This window comes from Arachis hypogaea, chromosome 14 (assembly GCF_003086295.3).
Source record: "Arachis hypogaea cultivar Tifrunner chromosome 14, arahy.Tifrunner.gnm2.J5K5, whole genome shotgun sequence".
NCBI lineage: Eukaryota > Viridiplantae > Streptophyta > Magnoliopsida > Fabales > Fabaceae > Arachis > Arachis hypogaea.
Genome location: NC_092049.1, coordinates 132,348,419 through 132,371,441, shown reverse-complemented (window position 1 = coordinate 132,371,441; position 23,023 = coordinate 132,348,419). Strand labels below are relative to the sequence as shown.

General features: G+C 30.7%; 2 protein-coding genes across 2 annotated transcripts; both read right to left on the bottom strand.

Moving 5' to 3' along the window:
• Nucleotides 1-11,886: 11,886 nt before the first annotated feature.
• LOC112744213 (wall-associated receptor kinase-like 1) lies at nt 11,887-14,635 on the bottom strand. Its single transcript, XM_025793763.3, has 4 exons — nt 14,177-14,635; nt 13,530-13,980; nt 13,029-13,413; nt 11,887-12,951 (listed from the first exon to the last, which is right to left on the bottom strand). Exons 1-4 carry the CDS (start codon nt 14,576-14,578, stop codon nt 12,117-12,119), a joined length of 2,073 nt encoding a protein of 690 aa, XP_025649548.1. The 5' UTR covers nt 14,579-14,635; the 3' UTR covers nt 11,887-12,116.
• A 3,459-nt stretch (nt 14,636-18,094) lies between these two features.
• On the bottom strand, nt 18,095-21,919 carry LOC112744212 (subtilisin-like protease SBT3). Its single transcript, XM_025793762.2, has 3 exons — nt 21,047-21,919; nt 19,921-20,325; nt 18,095-19,269 (listed from the first exon to the last, which is right to left on the bottom strand). The coding sequence occupies exons 1-3, from the start codon at nt 21,860-21,862 to the stop codon at nt 18,145-18,147; spliced, it is 2,346 nt and encodes a 781-aa protein (XP_025649547.1). The 5' UTR covers nt 21,863-21,919; the 3' UTR covers nt 18,095-18,144.
• Nucleotides 21,920-23,023: the final 1,104 nt, after the last annotated feature.

Sequence of the window (23,023 nt, the reverse complement as noted above, 5' to 3'; positions counted from 1 at the left end):
CTTTTAATTAGAGTGAGATCTGTGCAATACACAAAAAAGTAGATTATTTATATTATATAATATATTTTAATAAATGTTATATTAAAAATATGTTAGAGAACATATTATAAATAGATTTTAAATTTATTTATTTTTAAAAAAAGATATAAGTTATTTATATTAAAGCTATATAAAACTGCATTTTCATTTTTTTTTGTTTTGCATTAATTGTTACACTTTGTCTTTTCTTCCGTTTTTTGTTTGTTTGTAAATAAAAATATTATATTAAATTTAAGAAATCTTTTACAATTAGTATGAGAGATTAAGAAATGAAAAATAGTAAGAGTTTTTATATGTATAAGTTGTAAAATTTGAATATTTGTAAATAACATTTTTTATAATTATTATTATTATGCCAACTTTTAATGTATGTTTATTACATTTAATTAGTACTTGATATTTCAATTGAATAATAATAGATAAGAGATTTTTGTTTTAATTTTTTTAAAATATTTTATTTTACTAAATAGTGATTAGTTGATTTTCATCTTTTGCCAAGTCATTAGAATTGCAGATGTGGCATCATTAGCAAAGAAAAGATGGCTTAAACTCATTGTGGAGAGAGTTGGTATCAGTTGTTATATATTATAAATAAATAAATAGATAGATAAATGGTTACACTAAAGAAAAAAAATAATACATATTAAAATTGATTATTAAAATTAGTTATTAATATATAATATATATTAAAATATAAAATATATATTAAAAAATAAACTAAATTATATGTAACACAAATATATAAAATTAATTTAATGACTGATTTTAATCGAATAAAATCTCATTCTAATCCTTAGTTATTTTTGTACGTGACAACTCACTCTCTAACAAACCAAAGTACCATGCTAATTCTTCAATGGTAAAAAGAACTACAAAAACAGAGAAAAAAACATAGCAAGACAAATCAAAATGCAGGAAGATAAAACAGAAGTATGTTTTACTTCTCAATGCAAGAAATAAGAGAAAACACAACACATAGGCTTTTAATTTCTCTGTTTTTGTATGGCCACAAACTCAAATTAATGTCTAAAAATGTGAAGGCAAGAAAAAAATAGAACAGAAGAAGAAAATTTATATCTCTAGAATGTTCTAAAAGAACTTTGATCATGAAAAACATAATTTTTCATTTCTCTCATTTTTTTTCTTTTTTTTTTCTTTTTAAATATCTCACTTCTTAATCTTCTAATCTTCAAATTCAAAACTAAAACTCTCCTAGTCTTTAAATTTATCACTTATCTACATATAACTGTCTATTTCTAGTTGGTAATTCTCTGCTCCAGGTGTAATTTAGTTAGGATTCTACGTAAATGTGAGTGAAAAGAAAAGAGAAAAATAGTGTGTGCAAATATAGGTATTAGTTCTGAATACGAGAGGTAGGAGACTATGTGTCCTAAACAATTTGTTTTTCCCTCAAAACAAGGAATTGTCTCAAAACAAAGTATTGTCTCAAAACAAAGTATCAAATTTGCACACACGATCTTTCCCAAAAGCAAGAAAATTAATTCCCTTTGGAATCCTAGCCAGCAATTTCTTTGGAATTTCCACCAAGGTTTGATTTGTTCCAGATGTACTTTGGTCAGAAGAGGATGAGCCAACTTTGGTCGTGCCTTCCTTTGGCGTAGTAGTTGAAGGCAACGATAGCTTTGCAACATCAACGAAGCTAACTCCTTTAGATGCAAGCTTAAGCTGTTTCTGTACATTGTTTGTCGCTTTATGTTCTGAATTGATGTCAGAATGAACTCTTGGAGGATTGATTAAATGGTTTTGTTGGATAGAACTACAGCCATGAATGTTAGGTGGCATATTGAAATTTGTGTTTCCTGAAAAGTGTGGAGATTTCATTCCTGGTTTGTGAACCCTTGAAGGTCTAGCAAAGTCTTCCTTGGCCGGTGACGGCATCAATAAAGCCCATTTTAAGTGAGAATAATTTAAATTATAATAATACACATACATGCATCTGAAAATACCGATTGATAACTATTGAGATTCAAAAACGAGAAAGGCTTTTAAAATGCGTGTTTCAACTACATAGGAGAGGCTAAATTATAGACACCGAGTATTAAGGGAAAGGCACATTTTTTTGGACATGAGAGAAGTACGTGTGTGTTGTGCATTATTGTGGAAAATGTGGGTGTTAAACATGGATGTGGGAATAGTTTTTTCTGAAACAGGGATGAAGAAATTGGACCACCGATTTCTTTGTAAAAAAAAAATTAAGCTTACTAATCGGACAGTTCGATTAGTGTGGAAGAGGAAATTTAAATTTTGATAAAAATAATCGGACCCTTCGATTTGTATTTAAAAAATTAAAAAAATTTGGAGTACACAAATCGGAGGGTCCAATTTGTATACTCAAAAATCGAACGGTCCGATTTTTACTCTTGACACCACAGTTGCGTAAAGCATCTATACATTCTATATTTACGTTTTACACCATTTCCTCTCCCACATCCGTTCTACATCATTTTTCCTTCCACATCTAAATTAAAAAGTGTAAGAAAAACAGGGCACTCAATTCTCCCACTTCTTGATTCTGCTTAATTACAAAACTGTCCCTAAACCTCTTGTGCCTATATACCTGCTGCCTTTTGGAAATTTATCCTCAAAGCTAACACATAATGGACAACCTAATTATCCTAGTTATATATGCTAACAATAATCTTTGTATTTGGATTGAAAACACAAGCATTTTACAGGAAGTAATATAGAGTGAATGTGGTACCTGGTGCGAAAACAAGCATGCATCACCTCGACACAACAACCTCTTGACACAAAGTGTTACCATGGTACAAAGAGTTTAGAAAAGAAAGGAAGAATTATTTAAAAAAATATTATTTTTATTATTCATATTTTCTCTTTTTGTGATTACAAAGTTCTTACCAATATATAGACCAAGAGTACGCTAACAGTACACTCGTTATGGAATAATATCCTAATAAATTACATTGATTTTTTTTCTAATCCTCTTTGATATTTTCCTGATTTTGTTTCCTAATTATGATATTCTAATACTCCCCCTCAAGGTGAGTAGTGGGATCACCAATACTCAGCTTGGTTAGAACTTTAGCAAGGGCTTGTCTTGAAACTACTTTAGTAAGAATACCAGCCAACTGGTCTTCTAATCTCATAAATGGAAGCTCAATAATTTCATTCTCAATTTTTTCTTTGATAAAGTGTCGATCCACCTCAACATGTTTTGTTCTATCATGTTGTACAGGATTCTCTGATTGCGGCTTTGTTGTCAACTGGCTTGGCGATTGTGGTGGAAATCCAATCTCAGGCATCAATTGTCTTATCCACAATACTTCAGTTATGCCTTTAACGATCCCTCGAAATTCTGCCTCATCACTTGAAAGAGCTACAACTTTCTGCTTCTTGCTTTTCTAAGTTACCAGGTTGCCTCCAACAAGTGTAAAGTAACCAGCTGTTGATCTTCTATCATTTGGGTTGTCCGCCCAATCTGCGTCAGTGTATGCCTCAACTTTCAAATGGTCATTCCTTTTGAAAATGATTCCACTTCTTGGAGCTCCCTTCAAATATCGAACGATCCTCATAGCAACTTCCATATGATCTTCTTGTGGCTTATGCATAAACTGACTTACTATTCCCACAGCATAAGCTATGTAGGCCGAATATGTGATAAGTAAATTAGTTTTCCAACCAGTCGCTGGTACCTTTCTTTATCTGCTAGGGTGGCACCTTCTACCACCTTCTACCTTTCTTTATCTATTGGTTTGCAATCCACCATTCCTGTTTCTGCCAGAAGGTCCAAAATGTACTTTCTTTGGGAGATAAAGATTCCTTTGCTGGATCGTAGAACCTCTATTCCTAAGAAATATTTTAGTCCTCCCAAATCCTTCATTTCGAAGTCTGTAAATAGGTTCCTTCTCAATTTTACAATTTCTTCAGCATCACTTCCCGTTATGATCATATCATCCACATAAATATTAGGCAAGTGATTAAATCTCCCCGTTTTTTCAAAAAAAAGGGTATGATCAGAGTTGCTTTACTTGTACCCATACCTTTTCATGGCAACTGTAAATCTTCCAAACCAGGCACGTGGAGATTGTTTAAGCCCATAAAGAGCTTTCTTTAATCGGCAAACTTCATGTTTTCCAAATCCCGTTGAGAAATCTGGAGGAGCTTCCATGTACACTTCTTTTTTCAACTCTCCATGCAAGAAAGCATTCTTGACGTCAAATTGATGGAGTGGCCAGTCTTCATTTGCTGCTATTGAAAACAACACCCTGATAGTATTAATCTTTGTAACCGGTGAAAAAGTATCAGTGTAGTCGATACCATAGGTCTGTGTATAACCTTTGGCCACCAACCTTGCCTTGTACCGTTCAATAGTGTCATCTGCCTTGTGTTTAATGGTGAAAATCCATTTGCACCCGACTGGCTTTTTTCCTGTCGGTAGGATACACTTTTCCCAAGTTTCATTCTTCTCTAGAGCTTCCATTTCTGTATTCATGGCTTTTCGCCATTCAGCTTTCGCATTGGCTTCTCGGACAGTTCTTGGAATGTCTTCTGTTAAGAGTCTGGCGGAAAAAGCCTTTGCAACATCTGTCATTCCTTCTCTAGCCACTCTTATTGGGTATCTTGAGTTACGGGGAATATGTTCTGGTGAGTACCGATCAGGAGGCATCCCTCTGTTTCTTCTTGGAGGAAGAATAAAGGTATTGGGCTCTGGTTCTTCATGTTCTAGTGCTATACTATTATTGTTAGTGGCCTCATTAAAAACAGGGAGTAAATTATCAGATTGACAATTACTTACCTCTTGTCTGACATTATCAAAAGGACTCTCACTGGTTGTATGTATTGAGTTGTTTTCTATGTTGAGTGAAGTATGCTCGGTGGCTCCATCTACTTGCTCTGTTTGAACAGTTTCTGGGCAACAAAGGTTATTTAGCCAACTTGGTGGTTCTTTATTGTTCTCTCCCTGAATTCCATGTTGGCGGCTAAAGTAAAATTCGGATTCTAAAAAATCACAATCCATGGTCACATGAATACGACGAGTGATTGGATTGTAGCACCTATACCCCTTTTGGTGTGTAGCATACCCAACGAAAACACATTTTTCTGCACAAGGATCAAGTTTGGTTCTATTGACTTTGGGAATATGGACAAATACGGAACATCCAAATACTCGAGGTGGTAAAGTTAGAATAGGCGGGATTGCAGTTTGAGTAGCCAAGACTTGTAAGGGTGTTTTGTGGTGGAGAACTTGGGTAGGTAGGCGATTTAGTAAGTAGGCAGAGGTCGCTATAGCTTCAGGCCAAAAAAATTTTGGAACTTGTGCATCAAAAAGCATGGCTCGGGTCATCTCAAGTAACTTACGATTTCGCCGCTCAGCCACACCATTTTGTTGGGGTGTATTTGGATAGGAAGTTTGATGAATAAGACCATTTTTCATAAAAAAGTCGCGCATTGACTGGTTTATAAATTCTCCACCATTATCTGAGCGAAGTACTTGGATTTTCTTGTTGAATTGAGTTTGAATCATTTGATAGAAAGCAAAGAACTTATCAGGTATTTCAGATTTGTGTTTTAAAAAATATACCCAAGTCATGCGAGAGAAATCATCCACAAATAACACAAAATATTGAAAATTATTATGGGAAATAGGAGCTGGACCCCACACATCTGAGTGTATTAGAGAAAAATAGAATTGACTCTAGTGTTGGTTGGAGGAAAAGAAACTCTGTGATTTTTTGCACGAATACAAGTTTCACATTTGAGGGGTTCAGTACTACTTGTAAAAAGACTAGGAAATAGTAACTTGAGGTACCCAAATGAAGGATGTCCGAGACGCCTATGCCATAACCAAAGTTGCCTAGTAACCGTTCCGTGAGCAAGCATGGCATGACCCTGGTGTGCTACTTCATCAACGTAGTAAAGGCCTTCTGGCTCAGTACCACGCCCAATGATCTCTTTCGTAAGAATGTCCTGTAAAAGACAAAAGGTAGAGTACATGAGTACCACACAATTTAGTTCCTTTGTTGCTTGGCTAACAGACAATAATTTTGATGATAGTGCAGGGACATAGAGGCAATTTTTTAATTTCAATTTTTCTGAAAAAGTAATGGAGCCTCCTCCTTTAACATCAATTAATTCTCCACTAGCTGTTTCAATATGAGCTTTTGAGGGTATAGTCAAGCTATTAAAATCATGGAGGTCATAAGTCATAGTATCAGTAGCCCCACAATCGAAAATTTATTCATTTATCTTTTTAATTGGATTCTGATTTTGGGTATCCCTTTATATTGAGTCGCGGTCTGGGCTAAGCAGGCAAGGAATTCAGTAGTCCTTGCCCTTATCGTCGCTGCTGCTTTGCCATAGTGACTTGCTTCCTCTCTTCTGACCTCGTCACCGCTGGTGACCTCTGGGATGCTCACAGCGGCTCCCTTACTCTGATTTCTTGATGACATGGGATTATTTTTCCACCAATATGGGTAACCCACAATATTAAAGCAGTTTTCTTTGGTGTGTTTCTTCTTTCTTCTTCCACCAATTGCTTTTTTCATCAGAGTTGCCCATAATGGATAATCATATCCGTTTAGTTTGAAACCAATTGACAAATTGTCAAAATTGGTTTTTGATGATCGCATTCCAAAATTATTGCGTAGCATATTTGCAATTTGTAAAGAAATAGTTGATTTTGAGTCCCTAAAACCTAACTCTGCTCTGATACCATGTTACCATGGTACAAAGAGTTTAAGAAAGAAAGGAATAATTATTTAGAAAAATATTATTTTTGTTACTCATATTTTTTCTTTTTGTGATTACAAAGTTCTTACCAATATATAGACTAAGAGTACGCTAAGAGTACACTAAGAGTACACTCGTTATAGAATAATATTCTAATAAATTACATTGATTTTTTTTTCTAATCCTCTTTGATATTTTCCTGATTTTGTTTCCTAATTATGATATTCTAATACAAAGTTATCACAAAGATACTTGGAGAGTTGATGATAAAAAGGACAGTCATCCCCTTTCATGCAGGAGTGACGAACGAAAAAGGAGCATAGCTGCCATTTTAAAATCAATGTCGTTCAACAGCAGTTAGAAAGTCTAGTTTACAGGATATTTCTCAAGTCCGGAAATGTCCTGATAAAAAATAAATAGATAGTAACTTATAGATAAAAAAAAGTACCTTTGATTTGGTAAAAGGCACTTTGTCATGTGAAAAACGGCACTTGTCATGCTGCTAAATTTTGGTTTCAGATGAAACAAAGGATGTCAAAATAATATGATAATTTTGAATATAAAAATACAGCATGCATTGAATAAATTACAAAAATATACTACCTATAAAAAAATTATTATTTTTCTCAATATGATTTTTGGATTTTAATTCCCAAATTTTAAGAATAGTAAGAATTGTTATTCTGTGTACTTTTTGTGTACTCTTATATACTCTGAAAACGATAATAATAGTTATCATTGTTAATTTTCTGATATATTTGAAGTGGATTATTTTTGGGAAATAATGGTAACTATTATTATCTTTTTCAAAGTACATAAGAGTACACAAAAAGTACACAGGATAACAATTCTGGTTATTTTTGGGAAATAATTATTTTTTTAAATTTATAATTAAAATATTTTTTTTGTTAAATATGGCTTATTACGATAATTTATGTATTTTTATAGGCGATAACAATGGTTGTCATTGTTAAATATGACATTTTTTTATTTATAATTAAAAATTTTTTTTAAAGAAGTCATATTTGTTATCCGTGTATTTTTGTGTATTCTTATGTACTGTTTGTAGATTTATATACTATTTGAAGATAATGATAATGAATTAAAAACGCAAATTTAAAAAAACTTAAAAGGGAGTGGTTTTGAGGATTCAGCTTGCTCCATTGGTGGGTTTGAGGGATGAGGGGATGAGGAAGGAAGGAAGAGGGAGGAAAACTCAGGGTTTTGAGGGTATTACACCCTGCTTACATATTCCATTTAATTCATCACATGTGCATTCATTAATTTTAATCGGTAAATAAATTTTTAATTTTTAAAAATAAAAATTAATAAATTTAATTCATGTATAAAATATTTTATATATACATATTTTAATACACTATAACTATAACTATATATATATATATATATATATATATATATATATATATATATATATATATTTAAGTCTCGTTAAATCAAACTATCCTATATGATAAAATTTAAATAAATTATTTAAAAGAAACATTTTGATTTAAAATGACGTACCAGGTGTAGTAGGAAGATAATAAAACGGAAAGAGTACATATAAAATGAGAGTATCTTAGTTATTTTCTATAATAAGGATATTGGAGTCATTTTCTATAATAAGAATATTGTAGTAATTTTTTTTAAAAAATATTAATTTAAATCGGTTCAAAATTTGGTTTGCATATTTTTTGGCCAAATCAATTTGTCTGATCTAATTTTGATAAAAATAACACAGTTTAATCAATTATGTGTATTAAATTTTAATTATTCAAAAATATCTTTATTAGAAAAAAACGATTTAGACGTCTTTATTTGAGTTGTTCCCTTTTGAAAACTATATCGCATTACTCAATTATTTATCACACAAAAATAATTAGTATAACAAAAATTTCACTATCAAATATGATATGAATCTTCATTGTCAAATGGCATAGGGATGGAATATGGTTTTCAAAAATAAAAATAATAATGATTATTATTATTTATTTTTTTATAATGTCAATGTTAAATGCGGCAAAAGATAAACAATAATCAACATAATTATCAACATGATTAAATAAAAAATAGCTTGGGCCGTAGTTGATCAATTCAATACTTATGCTAATTGCTTAATAATGTGTTTCACGGAATCACGGGCAAATGAAGTCTTAAATCAAGTTACATGCACACTCAAAATTTGTTGCCTAATTCTTTAGAAGACACCAAAATGTAGACCAAAACAGAATAATTTAAACACTTAATTAGTCATATATATAATGGTAAATAATGCATGTCATGGACTAATAAGCTAAGAATGAAGCTAGCTAGAATATTTCATAGAAGCGACAGAACTTTGTTATGTCAAATAATATGAATATGTACCCGAAATGCATGAAGACCAAATTAATACTAATAATAATATGAGTTAACGAATAATGATCAAGCCCCAAATTCATAATCATAAAATAAAACTTTTACAACTTGTTTAATTTTGTACTTATTGATAAATATATTTTTAAGAAAAATATTAAAAGACCTTACTTTTATGAAAAAAAAAAATAGATAACTAATTAATATTGGTTCACATGTTAGATAAATGAAAGGAAATAATGTTATTTCTCTATTTGCAATTAAATACATTTTACTTTGTTTAACAGGGACGAATCCAAAAATATTATCATGGGGCCAATAATATATATAATATTAAAAAATTATACAAAAAATTATATAATGTAAAATGTATTACAAAAATATACCGATAGAAAATATATTTTAAAATATAAAAAATATGTATGTGATTTTTCGTATCATAAAATTCATCGATAATAGAATCTGTGTTAAATTTTTCAGCAATTTTTTTTAATATAATTAAAAGACAATTAGCAAGAAATTCATCTTTTATTTTGTTTCTGAGTTATTCTTCACAACATTCATAACTGAAAAAGATCTCTCAATTGTAGTAGTTGAAACATAGAGAATTAATATCAAATGAATCAAGAAGGATGCTCACAAGAAGAAAAAAATTCACTTTATGAGATTTGAAAAATTTTATTTAATTTAAAAATATTAGTAATAATATTTTTTCAGATTTTTTTTAATATTGTTACTTACTTTTTAAATATTAGAAATCATTAATATTTAAGTTAGATTAGACTTTTATTTATATTAAACTAAATACTAAATAAATTTTTTAAAATATTAAATCATATTTAATAACTTATTACTATTAATCTTTTTTTAAAAAAGTTGGGGGTCGAGGCCTCCACTCGCCCCCTCCCCCGCGCGTATGTCCGTCCCTGCTTTGTTATGTATGTGTATAATTTAATTTATTTTTATGTTAATCATATAAAGAGAAATCAATTATTTTGAAAATTTAAACTGATTGAAGAGACACATAAATATTACATCTCTAATACATTTTTTCAAGAATATTTTTTAGTTTGTGTAAAATTTGTTTGCAATTTATCTTATGCTGAAATTCTAAATCATTTACAAGTCTTAATACCATGTCATATAAAATTATTTTTTAAAAAATTTAAATTGATAGAATTGAGAAAATATATGAATAATTATAATTTTAATAAATTTTTTTTTTCTTATGTGAAATAAATAGTACAACACAAATCTTGCATTCAATTTTTTGGTCGAAAAAAAAAAGCAGGACTCTAGGCATTGTAGCAAGTAGCCACCATTTTGTTTGAACAGCTTTTCTTTATGAAGTCTTTTGCTCTTTTTCTGTATGCATTGGTACATCTTATAACCAAGAAGAAACAAACAGAGAAAGCCAGCACCAATGCCAACACCTGCAAATACAAGAGTAACAAACATGCAAATTTTAGGAGGAAATAATAAAAACTAAGCGTTTTCTCCTTAATAGCATCAGCTATAGCCTACATGCTATATAGGCCTAAAGCCATGCTAACATAGCTATATTCAATTGCTGTGAGGGTCAAGACATATACATATATATACCTAGTGCTGCAACCAATTTAGCAGGAAATTTTTGACCATCTGATTCTTCACAGTTAAGTCCCATGAGGCTTGAATTTGTGACATCTCCCTGAGAACATGTACAATAGAAACTCTCTGGATCATCTTTGCAGCTCTTACCCCTCAATGGAATCTCTTAAATGAGCAATGATGTCACGCCCTGACAAGCACATAGCATGGGAACTGTGAGCTGAGCACCAATGGCAATGTTGACAGAAGCATAGTAGTTCTGTCCCATCAAAGCCTGGAATGTTGTGAGGTCTTGGTAAGTAGTGTTCACTAACATGAAATATGTGTCTTCCTTGTTGACTGTGTAAAAAGCATTGTGTTGATAAATATTTCCGGAACAGGAGCAAGACACAGGAACAATGACTGATTTGTTGGTAGGAATTTTTTTATTACTTGAAATTTTGTTGATGGAGGATACTGTAGATTCTTCAGAACCAAGAAGATTTGCAATGGTTTGAGGGGTGTTATAGGGAGGTTTGGACCTGTAAACTAAGAAGGAAGTGCATGATTTTTTAGGACTATTGCAGAGGTACCCTTTTGGTGTGGAAATAGAGATAAAAGAATGAAGATTGGGAAGATAATGTTGAGGTAGTGAAGCTCCATGATCCTCTTTGATCTTCTTTAGAGAAGACAAGAACATAGATGAGTTGCACTTTGTTCTTTTTTATGTTACCAATAGTAGATACTAGATACTTTAATAAGTTTTATCAAAAAGAATTCAAAGCTACCATGTCAAATTGAAAAGAGTAACTATTTGGAATTGTAATGTCTGACAACAACAGCACTGCTGTTTGGAATAAGTTTGTAAGCATTAGGCAGGGTTGTTTTAGTATTTTCTTATCCTTCTTTACACTTTCCTAAGCAACATGACTAGAAAATATTGGCTATTTGATAATTCAAAGTTGGAGGCTTGGAAGATATTTGACTCATACAAATTCGGAACAAGTATACCAATAATAACCTTCAGTGTGAGTTACTTTGAGTAAAAGAATTTTCCTTTTGTTTTAAGAGCTCAACATTTCCAATATGAATTTTCTTTTTTGTTTGAAGTGTTAGCGTTCAATCAATCCTTGTGGTTGAATATTCAGAATTCATCATGTGAAGTCAAATGATCAAACAAGATGAATGGTAATTCATCACTAACTGCTATTGTTATCTAAAATGGCATTTTTTAAATATATATGATTTAATTTTTCAAGAAAAGTTTATCATGATTCTGATACAATCAACTTTAGAACAATAACTTAATGAAGGGGAAAAAAAGACAGTTAACTTGGTCATGTTCTTAGGGGACACACACTTCATGCATATGAAAAACAGTGACCAAAAATTGAAACACAAGTCATAACAAACATAGAATCAGTTATTATTGTAACATCTTAGAAGGATGAGGACTCCATTTGTAATTGTAATGACAGCAAAATGCTCTCCTCTGCATATTCTTGTACTACACTATTGTTGTGTTTATGCAATAATTTTTCATCATTGTTTGTTGATTCATCATGATGATGATCATGGTTATCAACCAACATGGAACTTTGTACCTTCCTCAATGATTCCAACTCAGCTGAAACCTCTTTCATTGTTGGCCTTTTTTTCCCATTTAGCCTCAAACACCTCATTGCAAGATTTGAAATTGCAACAATCTCATCCTTCTTAGCTTCCTTCAATACCTTGGGATCCAAGATATCACAAACTTTGTTCTCCTTCATCACAGAAATGAATTCAGCAATCAAATTCTGACCCTCATCTTCTTCTATAAATGAAATCGGCTTCTTCCCAGTTATGATTTCAACAAGCACAACTCCAAAACTATATACGTCACTCTTATCCGAAAATTGACTAGATTGGAAATATTCAGGGTCGATGTATCCGAAAGTTCCTCCTATTTGTGTTGTCAAGTGAGTTTTGTCTTGTGGCAATGATCTTGATGTTCCAAAATCAGACACTTTTGCACTATAGTTACTATCTAAGAGTATGTTAGTAGGTTTGATATCTCTATGGAAGATGGGAATTGAAGCTGAAGAATGCATATAAGCCACTGCTCCGGCTACCTCGCATGCAATTCGAAGCCGGCTATCCCATGAAAGTGGTGAAGATGATTCATGGTGTTTGTTATGAATATGTTGTGCAAGTGTTCCATTAGGAATGAACTCATAGACTAGTAATGGTGCTTCTGTCTCAAGACAGCACCCCAAGAGCTTCACAATGTTCCTGTTATTAGAAATATCAGTAAATATAGGAGAAAATAGTTAGTTATTTACTTGATTGTGATATTTGAGCTTCAATACCTGTGATTAATCTGTGATAAAATGACAACTTCATTGACAAAAGTCTCAATCTGGTTCCTCTCAATCTCTTTAGATCTCTTAACAGCTACTATGGTTCCATCAGGTAGCATTCCTTTGTAGACTTTTCCATATCCACCTTGACCAAGAAACCTGCTCCAGTTGTAGTTATCTGTTGCTCTTTGAAGCTCCTCAGCTGTGAAAAGCTTTATTATTACCTTTTGGGATCCATTTCCAAGTGATGATGACACTTTCTCTTGTAACAAGTAGCCACCATTCTGTTTGAATAGCTTTTCCTTGTGAATCCTTTCTCTCTTTTTCTGTATGTATTGGTATAGTTTATAACCCAAGAGAAAGAAACAAAGAAAGCCTACACCAATGCTAACACCTGCAAAAATCAAACAATGCTAGTCTTATATCATAAATTATTCATGTAGAAATCAAGATTTCAGTGGAAGTATATTTTACTTGAAAAATGGAGAGATTTTAGATAAAAAAGAATACCAATGCAAACAACCAATTTGGCAGGGAATTTTTGACCATCAGACTCATCACAATAAATCCCCTTTAAGCTTCCATCAGCAAGAAATTCCTTAGAACAGTTACAATAGAAACTATTTGGATCCTCTTTGCAACTCTTTCCTCTTAGAGGAACCAAGATAGGTGTCAAGGCCAAGAGGGTGAAGCTGCTACTATTTTTATTTTGTGGCTCATTAGCCTCTAACATACTTTGTTCACCAACACCATAAGATTCTCCTATGGACTTCAAGGTGTGACCATAGTTGATCAAATCAACCAATAAGGAAGTGACACCTGTTGAAGTTTGATTTTCTGTTGGACAAGCACATAACAAAGGAACTGTGAGTTCAGCACCAATTGGAAGTCCATTAGGGGGATAGTAATTCTGCCCCATCAATGCTTGGCATGTTGTTAGTCCTTGGTAAGTTGTTTTTACCTATGACACATGAATACAAATACGATACGATACGATACGTAAATACGTGAATTTTTGAAAATAGAAAATACTGAAAATGAAAACGTAAACCAAACGGATATACATAGCATACATTCATGAAAGGAAATGAGTCACACACTTAAGAATCAAAATTGAGCCTTTGGTAGCATTATATATGTGGATGATAGATTCTTACCAATTCAAAGTATGTGTCATTGTTCTTGACAGTGTAAGAAGCATCATGGCTATATATATTTCCATGACATGAACAGAAAACAGGAACAATGATGGGTCTGTTAGAAGGGATTCTTGCATTGTTTGAGAGCTTGTTGATTGAGGCTATGATTGATGCTTCAGAGTCAAGAAGGTATGCAATGCTTGCAGGGTTATCATAAGGGTGTTTGGACCTGAAAACAATGAATGACGTGCACGATTTCTTGAGGCCATTGCAAAGGTACCCTTTTGGTGTAGAAGGGGTATCACTGCAATCATAAACTGTTCCATTTAGGTACACTTGTTGGGAATAGAGTGATTCAGGTAAAAATAACAAGAAGCATAGGTTTATTGAGAGAATGTAGAGATAGTAGTGAAGCTCCATTGATGATACCAACTAAGTGTCTGTAGTATAGAAGACAAAGACAAAGACAATAGTATATATTACTAGATGATGATGATGATGAGTTTTTCACTAATAATTGAATTTGTTTAAGAGGCATGTTCACGCGGTGTTGGCTTTGTTTTATTCATTGACTTGGTATATTCTATGAAATATGAATGTCATGTTCACACCAATGTAATAGGGGTAAGAAAACATTGTATTAAATTTGTTGATATATGATTGAATGAGACAAATGGTTGGTATTATTGTTTGTCAATCACATAGCATACATAAACTTAGTCGAATTGCAAAGGAAATGAAAGCAAACGACAAAGACTAGTGTGCCCAAACGTCTTAGTCAATAGAAGAAATTAGTTTTTTGCTGACATTCTCTTCATTCTACTCTCTGTATGTTTACTTTGGACTTTGCCTAATTCACATGTTCATCACTTTGCACCTTAAACAAGTGTCCACTGGATTTAAATTTGTTAGATGCCCGGAAAGTTTTCAAGTATATTAAAAATACTGATGTTTTAGTAGTATTAGCCGTTGATCTTAATCATGTATATATTTTATAATTGAGATTAACAGCTAAAACCACTTAAATGTCAGTATTTTTAGTATACTTTTGAAACTTTTACTGTAGTTATAGCTACTGCACTTGTAATTCAAACACACAAAAGATCAAAATACATTCAATTAAGTTTCCTTCTCAATTGCTCTGCCTAAAGTTCTTTCATGGTGGCTGTTACAAGTTACAACACTCTTCTAATGTTTGGAGTTTTAAAATTCTATGAGATTTAAATTTAAAAAATAACAAATCTTTTAAATATAAATTTTGAATCTTTCAAACAATTAAACAACTCTTATCTTAAAATGATATTTTTATCTTTTAAAAATTAATTACAAAATTATTTTACTTTTTTTTGTAATTAAATTAAATTTTTAATTAAAATTAAATAAATTTAATATTAAAAGATATTTTAGTTTTTAAAATTAATGATAAAAGATATTTTTTTATTTTTTTAGTTTTTTTTATTTTTATTTTGTAATAATTTTTTTTTTTTTACCAAAGATAGGAGACTCGAACCCGCAATCTCTTAATTGAGTATGGAGAGACTATGCCATTTGAGCTATTACTCATTGGCTCAAAATTTGGAAAGATAGGAGACTCGAACCTGCAACCTCTTAATTGAGTATGTGGAGTCTATGCCATTTGAGCTATTACTCATTGGCTTGTAATAATTTAATATCAACTCAAAAATAAAATAAATTCAAATTAAAACAATAAAATAAAAAACATTGTAACTAAACAAAATTTAGATATTCTTTTTTTTTTATTACAGAGTACTATACATTTTTTCTTTTTTATAATTAAAAATACTAAAATTCTATATTACTTTAGAGTACCAAATCAGTGCCTTCTTTTATCATCACTGTTTTTCTCTTCAAGACTCTCATCACAATTTTTGTAAACAATTAATTAGAAGAACTAACCTTGTAGCTAGCGGTTTTCCAATTAATAAATACATACGGTCCAATACGTAGTTATATATATATATATATGAAATGATTGTTTGTTACTTTGGCTTACTTAAGACAAAGAGTGATTCTGTTGATTGAGTCAAATATTTAGAAGTAAAGTATATACCTTACTCCTTAGGGGAATAAAACAAAAAAACACACCGAAACATTTTATTTTATTTAATTTTTTGCTTGCAACAAGCTGGAGAAATTTGAAACTTAATTATATGCAATTATGCATATTAGAATGAAATACACATCTTATTATATGCAAAGGTCACTACTAATTATTTCCGTACGTACAATAAATTCCCTATTGGTTTAGTTTATTATTTTCAGCTCTAGATCCTTTGGAAAACTATATCGCATTTCTCAATTGTTTATCACACAAAAATAATTAGTATAAAAAAAATATCACTGTCAAATAAGATATGAATCTTCATTATCAAATGGGATAGGGATGAAATATGGTTTTTAAAAAATAAAAATAATAATGTCAATGTAAAACGCGCCAAAAGAATAAACAATAATCAACATAATTATCAACCTGATTAAATAAAAAATAGCTTGGGCCGTAGTTGATCAATTCAATACTTATGCTAATTGCTTAATAATGTGTTTCACGGGCAAATGAAGTCTTAAATCAAGTTACATGCACACTCAAAATTTGTTGCCTAATTCTTCAGAAGACACCAAAATGTAGACCAAAACTGAATAATTTAAACACTTAATTTGTCATATATATATAATGGTAAATAATGCATGTCATGGACTAATAAGCTAAGAATGAAGCTAGCTAGAACAGTTCATAGAAGCGACAGAACTTTGTTATGTCAAATAATATGAATACGTACCCGAAATGCATGAAGACCAAACTAATACTAATAATAATATAAGTTAATGAATAATGATCAAGCCCCAAATTCACAATCATAAAATAAAACTTTTACAACTTGTTTAATTTTGTACTTATTGATAAATTATATATTTTTAAGAAAAATATTAAAAGACCTTACTTTTATGAAAAAAAAAATAGATAACTAATTAATATTGGTTCACATGTATGATAAGTGAAAGGAATTTCTCTATTTGCAATTAAATACATTTTACTTTGTTATGTATGTGTATCATTTTAATTTATTTTTATGTTAATCATATAAAGAGAAATCAACTATTTTAAAAATTTAAGCTGATTGAAGAGACATATAAATGTTATATTTCTAATATATTTTTTTTAATTTTTTTTAATTTGTGTAAAATTTGTTTGCAATTTATCTTATGATGCTAAAATGCTAAATCATGTACAAGTTTTAATACCATGTCATATGAAATTATTTTTTTAAAAAATTTAAATTGATAAAGTTAAAAAATATATAAATAATTATATTTTTTAACAAATTATTTTTTTTCTTATGTGAAATAAATAGTACAACACAAATCTTGCATTCAATTTTTTGCTCGAAAAAAAAAAAGCAGGACTCTAGGCATTGGTTTAATTTAAACTTTAAAGCTAAAGTTTTTTTTTTTTTTTGACTGAAAATATAAAAAAAACGAAGAAACAAAACACAAGCCAAGCCAAACTAGCTAGGACAAGTTGCCTCTTCCACTAGGATTTGCTCCAAATCTGCACCAGGTTTGATCTAAGAAACATGAGCTAAATCACTTCTTACTCCAGATTTAGCCAACCAATCAGCGATATTATTAGCTTTTCTTCGAATCAGATGGAACTAGACCTCCCAGTTTTTGGACAAAAAATCTTGGAGTTTTAACACAGTATCCTTCGCCTCATGTGTTGTGTGGCTGGTGATGTTACTCAACACAAGATAAGCATCTAGTGAGTCCGTTTCACAAATAATCCTCTGACAACCAACTTTTCAGGCTAACATCAGCCTCTGCCAAGAAGCCAACAGCTCACAACGATAAACAGACCAGAAAAAAAGAGCACGGCCGACACCCATCTCCCTTTTAAATAGCTAATAATAATAATAATAATAATAATAATAATAATGAGTTCTTATATATTATGAAAGCAACATATGAAGTCATACAATTCCACTTGGTGCGACAACAATAGGGCTCCTAACTGTGTGTTTTCCACCATCTTCAACCCAAACAATGTCCCCAAACGACACATTATTATTACTTTTATTGTCCTTCTTCACATACATTATGTGAACCTCATAACTCTGCTTCTCATTCTTATCTTTGAATACCAATGTATTAGGTAACACTGTGACCATAGACTCCATTGGTTCTCTCACCTTAACCCTATATGTAGCCCCACCCTCTCCAACATTAGTCACTGTCCTCCTAAATTTGTGAATCACTGATTCTGATTCCTTGCTATAGAAAACTATAAATGAAGGGTAATTAAGATCAAGTGATGGGTTTGAACAATCATAGGATCTTGACCTAGTAATTGTTAATATTTGGTCATAACTATAGTTCAAACCACAAAGGAGATTAACATAATCTTGTGGGGTAGCATCATATACCAAACCTGGATCAAGTGCTCTATTAGGATCAATCTCACCAGCTCCAATTGCAAGAGGTGAAGCAAATTCATTAGGGTTAGCATTATCCCTAATTAAATTCTCTGTGTTATCGAGAAAATTAGCAGTAGTCATTATTGCTGACTTAATAGCAGCAACGCCCCATTCGGGACGTGCTGCTTTAAGAAGTGCCGCAACCGCAGAAACATGAGGGCAAGCCATTGAAGTTCCGGATTGAATATTATAGTGACTTGAAAGGAAGACATTTGTGCCAATTGTTGCTGTTGTTTTGTGAGGAATATAAGCAGCTAAAACCCTAGTTCCTGGTGCCATTATATCAGGTTTTAAGATCCATGGAAAACTAGGTGAAGGTCCTCTTGAACTATAATGTGCAGCAACCGGTGATGGCTTGATTCCAAGAAATGTTTGTTGAAAATTGATGGTGGCTTTTGGATTCTTGTTGCTCTGTGCATAATTGATCACAGATTTTGCATCTTTAGAAGTAATTACAATGCTAGGAGAATAGAGATGTCCCCATTCAGTTAGTTCAGGATCATCTGAGATGAACACTGCTCCTTTTACATTCGTCATAGTCACTAATTTTATTTGATCAAACACAGAAATTGAATTGCTGGCCTTGCATACAATGATCCCATCAGATGTGGCAGCAACAACCTATTATTAAACATTCACATTAAATATCATGTTGAGTATGAATAAGAATTAAAATAGTATTAGAAATATCACAAAATTAAAACAATTTGATAGGATTAATAGCCATTTTAAATTAGTTTTTAAAAGATATAATTTCAAATCAGATTAATTCTCTTTCTGTTAGTTAGATAATGACACGTGCTATAAATTATTCTGTAATACTTTATATTCGTCTAAGTGATAGAAGAACTAATTTAATTTAATATTATATCGAAACTAATATAAAAAATCATATTATTTTCAAATAAAATGAACACACTAAAAAACTAGAATGAATGGATGGAATTTTTTATAAAACCTCATAAAATACTAATTAAGAGTTCTAAACATAAAATAATAAACTAAATTTAAATAACTTTTTTATAAAATTTATAATTTTTTTATGTTGCAAAGAATTGTTAATTTGTTTTTGGTAAATACTGACATGATAAACAAGATACTATACAAATTTCATTTTTATTTGTCAATTGATCAGTTTTTAATTAACAGTGACAAACTAATTAATAACAAAGTATAAGACTATATATATGCACAAAAGGTCACAAATTTTAGAAGAATAAAAAAATTAAACATAGTTAACCCAAAGAAACTAAATAATTAGTAATAAACAACCTCACTTAACATGTGCGAAGAGTTGCAAGCTGATAAAGTGTCATCATAAACAAGTTGAAGATCTTGAACAATAGCATCTGCTGCAAACAATGTCCAACCAATGATGGTTTCACCATTTCCAAGAACCAAGCTACCAAATGTACGATCAATGGAGCTTGCAGCCACATTTATAACCCAAGGGATTCCATTGTGTAAAGTTCCAAGCTTTGGACCTTCATTACCTGCAGAAGATGAAACAACAATGCCTTTCTCCATTGCTGCAAAAGAAGCTATGGCTATGGAGTCCTCATATAGTGGAACTTTATCAAGCCCCATTGAAGCTGAAATCACATCAACTCCATCACCAATTGCTTGGTCCATTCCGGCCAATATATCAGAAGCCTGACGACCCTCCTCCCAAGATACCTGTATTCATATCCGATCCACAAATATTTTAAAATTCAAATATATTTCATATGACATTTTTTATATTTTTATTATATTTGGTGTTTTTTATTTTTAGAATATTTTAAAAGAAAAATATAAATAATAATAAAAATTTTAAAAAATTATTTTAATTCTTTTGTCACAAAACTTTAAAACAAAAAATATTAAAAGTGAAAATGGAAACAAATTAGTATGCCCTCATTCTATTTATTATCGAATCCAATCTATTATAAACTATAAAAAATTACTATAAATATTTGATTAAAATTATTTAATTATATTATTTATAAGATTTTTTTTTACACTATACATACTCATCATCCGATCAAATCAAATTATTGTTTCATATAAACTCAAGTAATAAGTATATATAAGAGTCAATTTACTATTTCACCCATATATATAAAGTTTACATAGCAAGAAAACAAAAATTTTTAATTAATGCGTAAAATATCATATTCAATATTTGCCTATTAAATTTACAAAAATAATATGTGTACACTAAAAATTAATCACCATATATTTATGTATAAATATATATTATTTAACTTATTTTTAATATGTATTTTATATTTTAATATATATTTTATATAAATGAAGTTTGACATATTTGTTGATTGATTTTTATTGTATACATAAAATAATTTTATATATTTTATTGTAACTTAAACATGCCAAAACAATAAAATTAGTTAATTACCTTGTATATGGCAACCCTAGCCCTTGGTGCAATGCCTCTAGCCACACCTTTGGCATAGCCAAAGAAATTGGCACCATGAACATAGTTTCCAGCAACAGTGGATGATGTGTGAGTTCCATGTCCATCATAATCCCTAGGTGAGTTCATCTTGATTGTGACATTAGGTTTTGCAGCAACCAAACCCTTGTTGAAATACCTTGCACCAATGAGCTTCAAGTTGCACATGGAGGCATTGAACTCTTCACCTTCCTCACATGTCCCTTTCCATTTCAATGGAAGCTTCTTTTCCATTCCATCATCTTTGAAGCTCTCACTCTCAGGCCACACCCCGCTATCAATCACACCCACAATCACACCCTCACCAAGGTTTGAAGCATTCCATAGCCCAAAAGAAGGGTCTAAAGAGAGAAACTCAAAGGTGTGTGTTGTGTCCATTGTGGCGGTTCTATCAGGATATGCTGAAATAAATCCATATGAGTTTCTAAGAGAGTTTAACTCTTCTGAAGATAAGGTTGCACTAAAACCATACATTGCATGATTATATGAGTACAATAATTGTTTTTTTGATGGTCTTTTATTACTATTTGATATGTGAAAGGATGGTTTTGAAGATTGAATTGTGGCCTCAAACCAATCATGGTGGGTTGTGAATATGTTAGGAAATTGAGATTTGTCCATATGGACTATGTATGTAGAATAAGTTGAACTCTCATCAACATTATTATTATAGCCATGAAGGGACAATAGAAACCATGGAGTAGTGATGATGATAAGGAACAAGATTAATTTAAGTGAATAGACAAAGCTAGGTTCCATGAATTGGAATTGAAACTGATAACACAAAAAAGAGTTTGAATTTGAACAATTGTTGCTATGATCAGATTCATATATATATATATATATATATATATATATATATATATATATATATATATATATATATATATATATTGTGTGGAACGTACAAGTAATTGGCGTTTAGATATATGATAGGGGCATGATAGAAATAACTTTTTTCTTCACGAAATTTATTTGATGATGAGATGTTTTTTAATGCAATTTTTTAATTGATTAGAATGATACTGTTCAATGAGGAAAAAAGAGATAAAAGAAATATAAAATAAATTAATTTTTTTATAAATATTTTTTACATTTATTTGAATATAATCAAAAGTTGAAAAGGTATATTTTATATAATAATTTATTTTAATACATATGTGTTGAGTTTGAGATAACAAAAAATAATAATTTGATAAAAAAAAAAATTTTTTTGTCAAGTGGATTGGACAACCCTTAGTTCTAGGTATTACAACACATTCACACTACATACTCATCCACACAACACTTAAGAATTTATATTCAATACTTGGTGTATAGTTTGAACCCGGATGCAGCATAATAAAAAACATGTATATGTTTAAAAATGTTGTTGATGTATATGTTTATCGTGAAAAAAATCAAAATATGTAAAATAGGCCCAAAATTTTCAAGAGTCAGCCCTCATTATTTTTTTTTTGTCTGGTCCATGTCCAATGTGCTCAATACTTCAATCAAATACTCTCTTCTTTTTTCTGATTGTGACCCACTTGACTAATCTTAAATTAAGGATAAAAAATTTCACAAACAAAAAGGCATGTTTAAATTAGAATTTCATCAAAATATATATATAAAAAAAGAGATCATCAAGTTCAAGTATCAAAAATGAAAAAGAAAAAAAGTTAGATGTTATTGCCAAAAGCAAAAATTAAATCAAAAGTTGAATAAGAAAAAAAATGAGTATAATAATTTTATCTTTGTGCTACCATTCTAACTTGTTGAAACTGCTCTCTTCATGCATACACCATTCGTGTAAGAAGAAGAAAATAGAGGTTGTATATCTCTGTTGTAAATCAAATATCACAATTAAAATTTGGAGTCAAAGAATAGATCAACGGTTCAGATTTTTGAAGTTAAAAGAAAAAAAAGGAAGAAAGTGAA

What these genes read in the sequence shown, in the direction of transcription:
- LOC112744213 (XM_025793763.3), bottom strand. Translation starts at nt 14,578, where the DNA reads ATGGAGCTTCACTACTATCTCTACATTCTCTCAATAAACCTATGCTTC. An exon ending in ATGACACATACTTTGAATTG is followed by an intron (nt 13,981 to 14,176) that starts GTAAGAATCTAT and finishes CATGTGTCATAG; the next exon opens with GTAAAAACAACTTACCAAGG. An exon ending in CAAATTGGTTGTTTGCATTG is followed by an intron (nt 13,414 to 13,529) that starts GTATTCTTTTTT and finishes TGATTTTTGCAG; the next exon opens with GTGTTAGCATTGGTGTAGGC.
- LOC112744212 (XM_025793762.2), bottom strand. Translation starts at nt 21,862, where the DNA reads ATGGAACCTAGCTTTGTCTATTCACTTAAATTAATCTTGTTCCTTATC. An exon ending in CTAGGGTTGCCATATACAAG is followed by an intron (nt 20,326 to 21,046) that starts GTAATTAACTAA and finishes ATATGAATACAG; the next exon opens with GTATCTTGGGAGGAGGGTCG. An exon ending in CTTCGCACATGTTAAGTGAG is followed by an intron (nt 19,270 to 19,920) that starts GTTGTTTATTAC and finishes GTTTAATAATAG; the next exon opens with GTTGTTGCTGCCACATCTGA.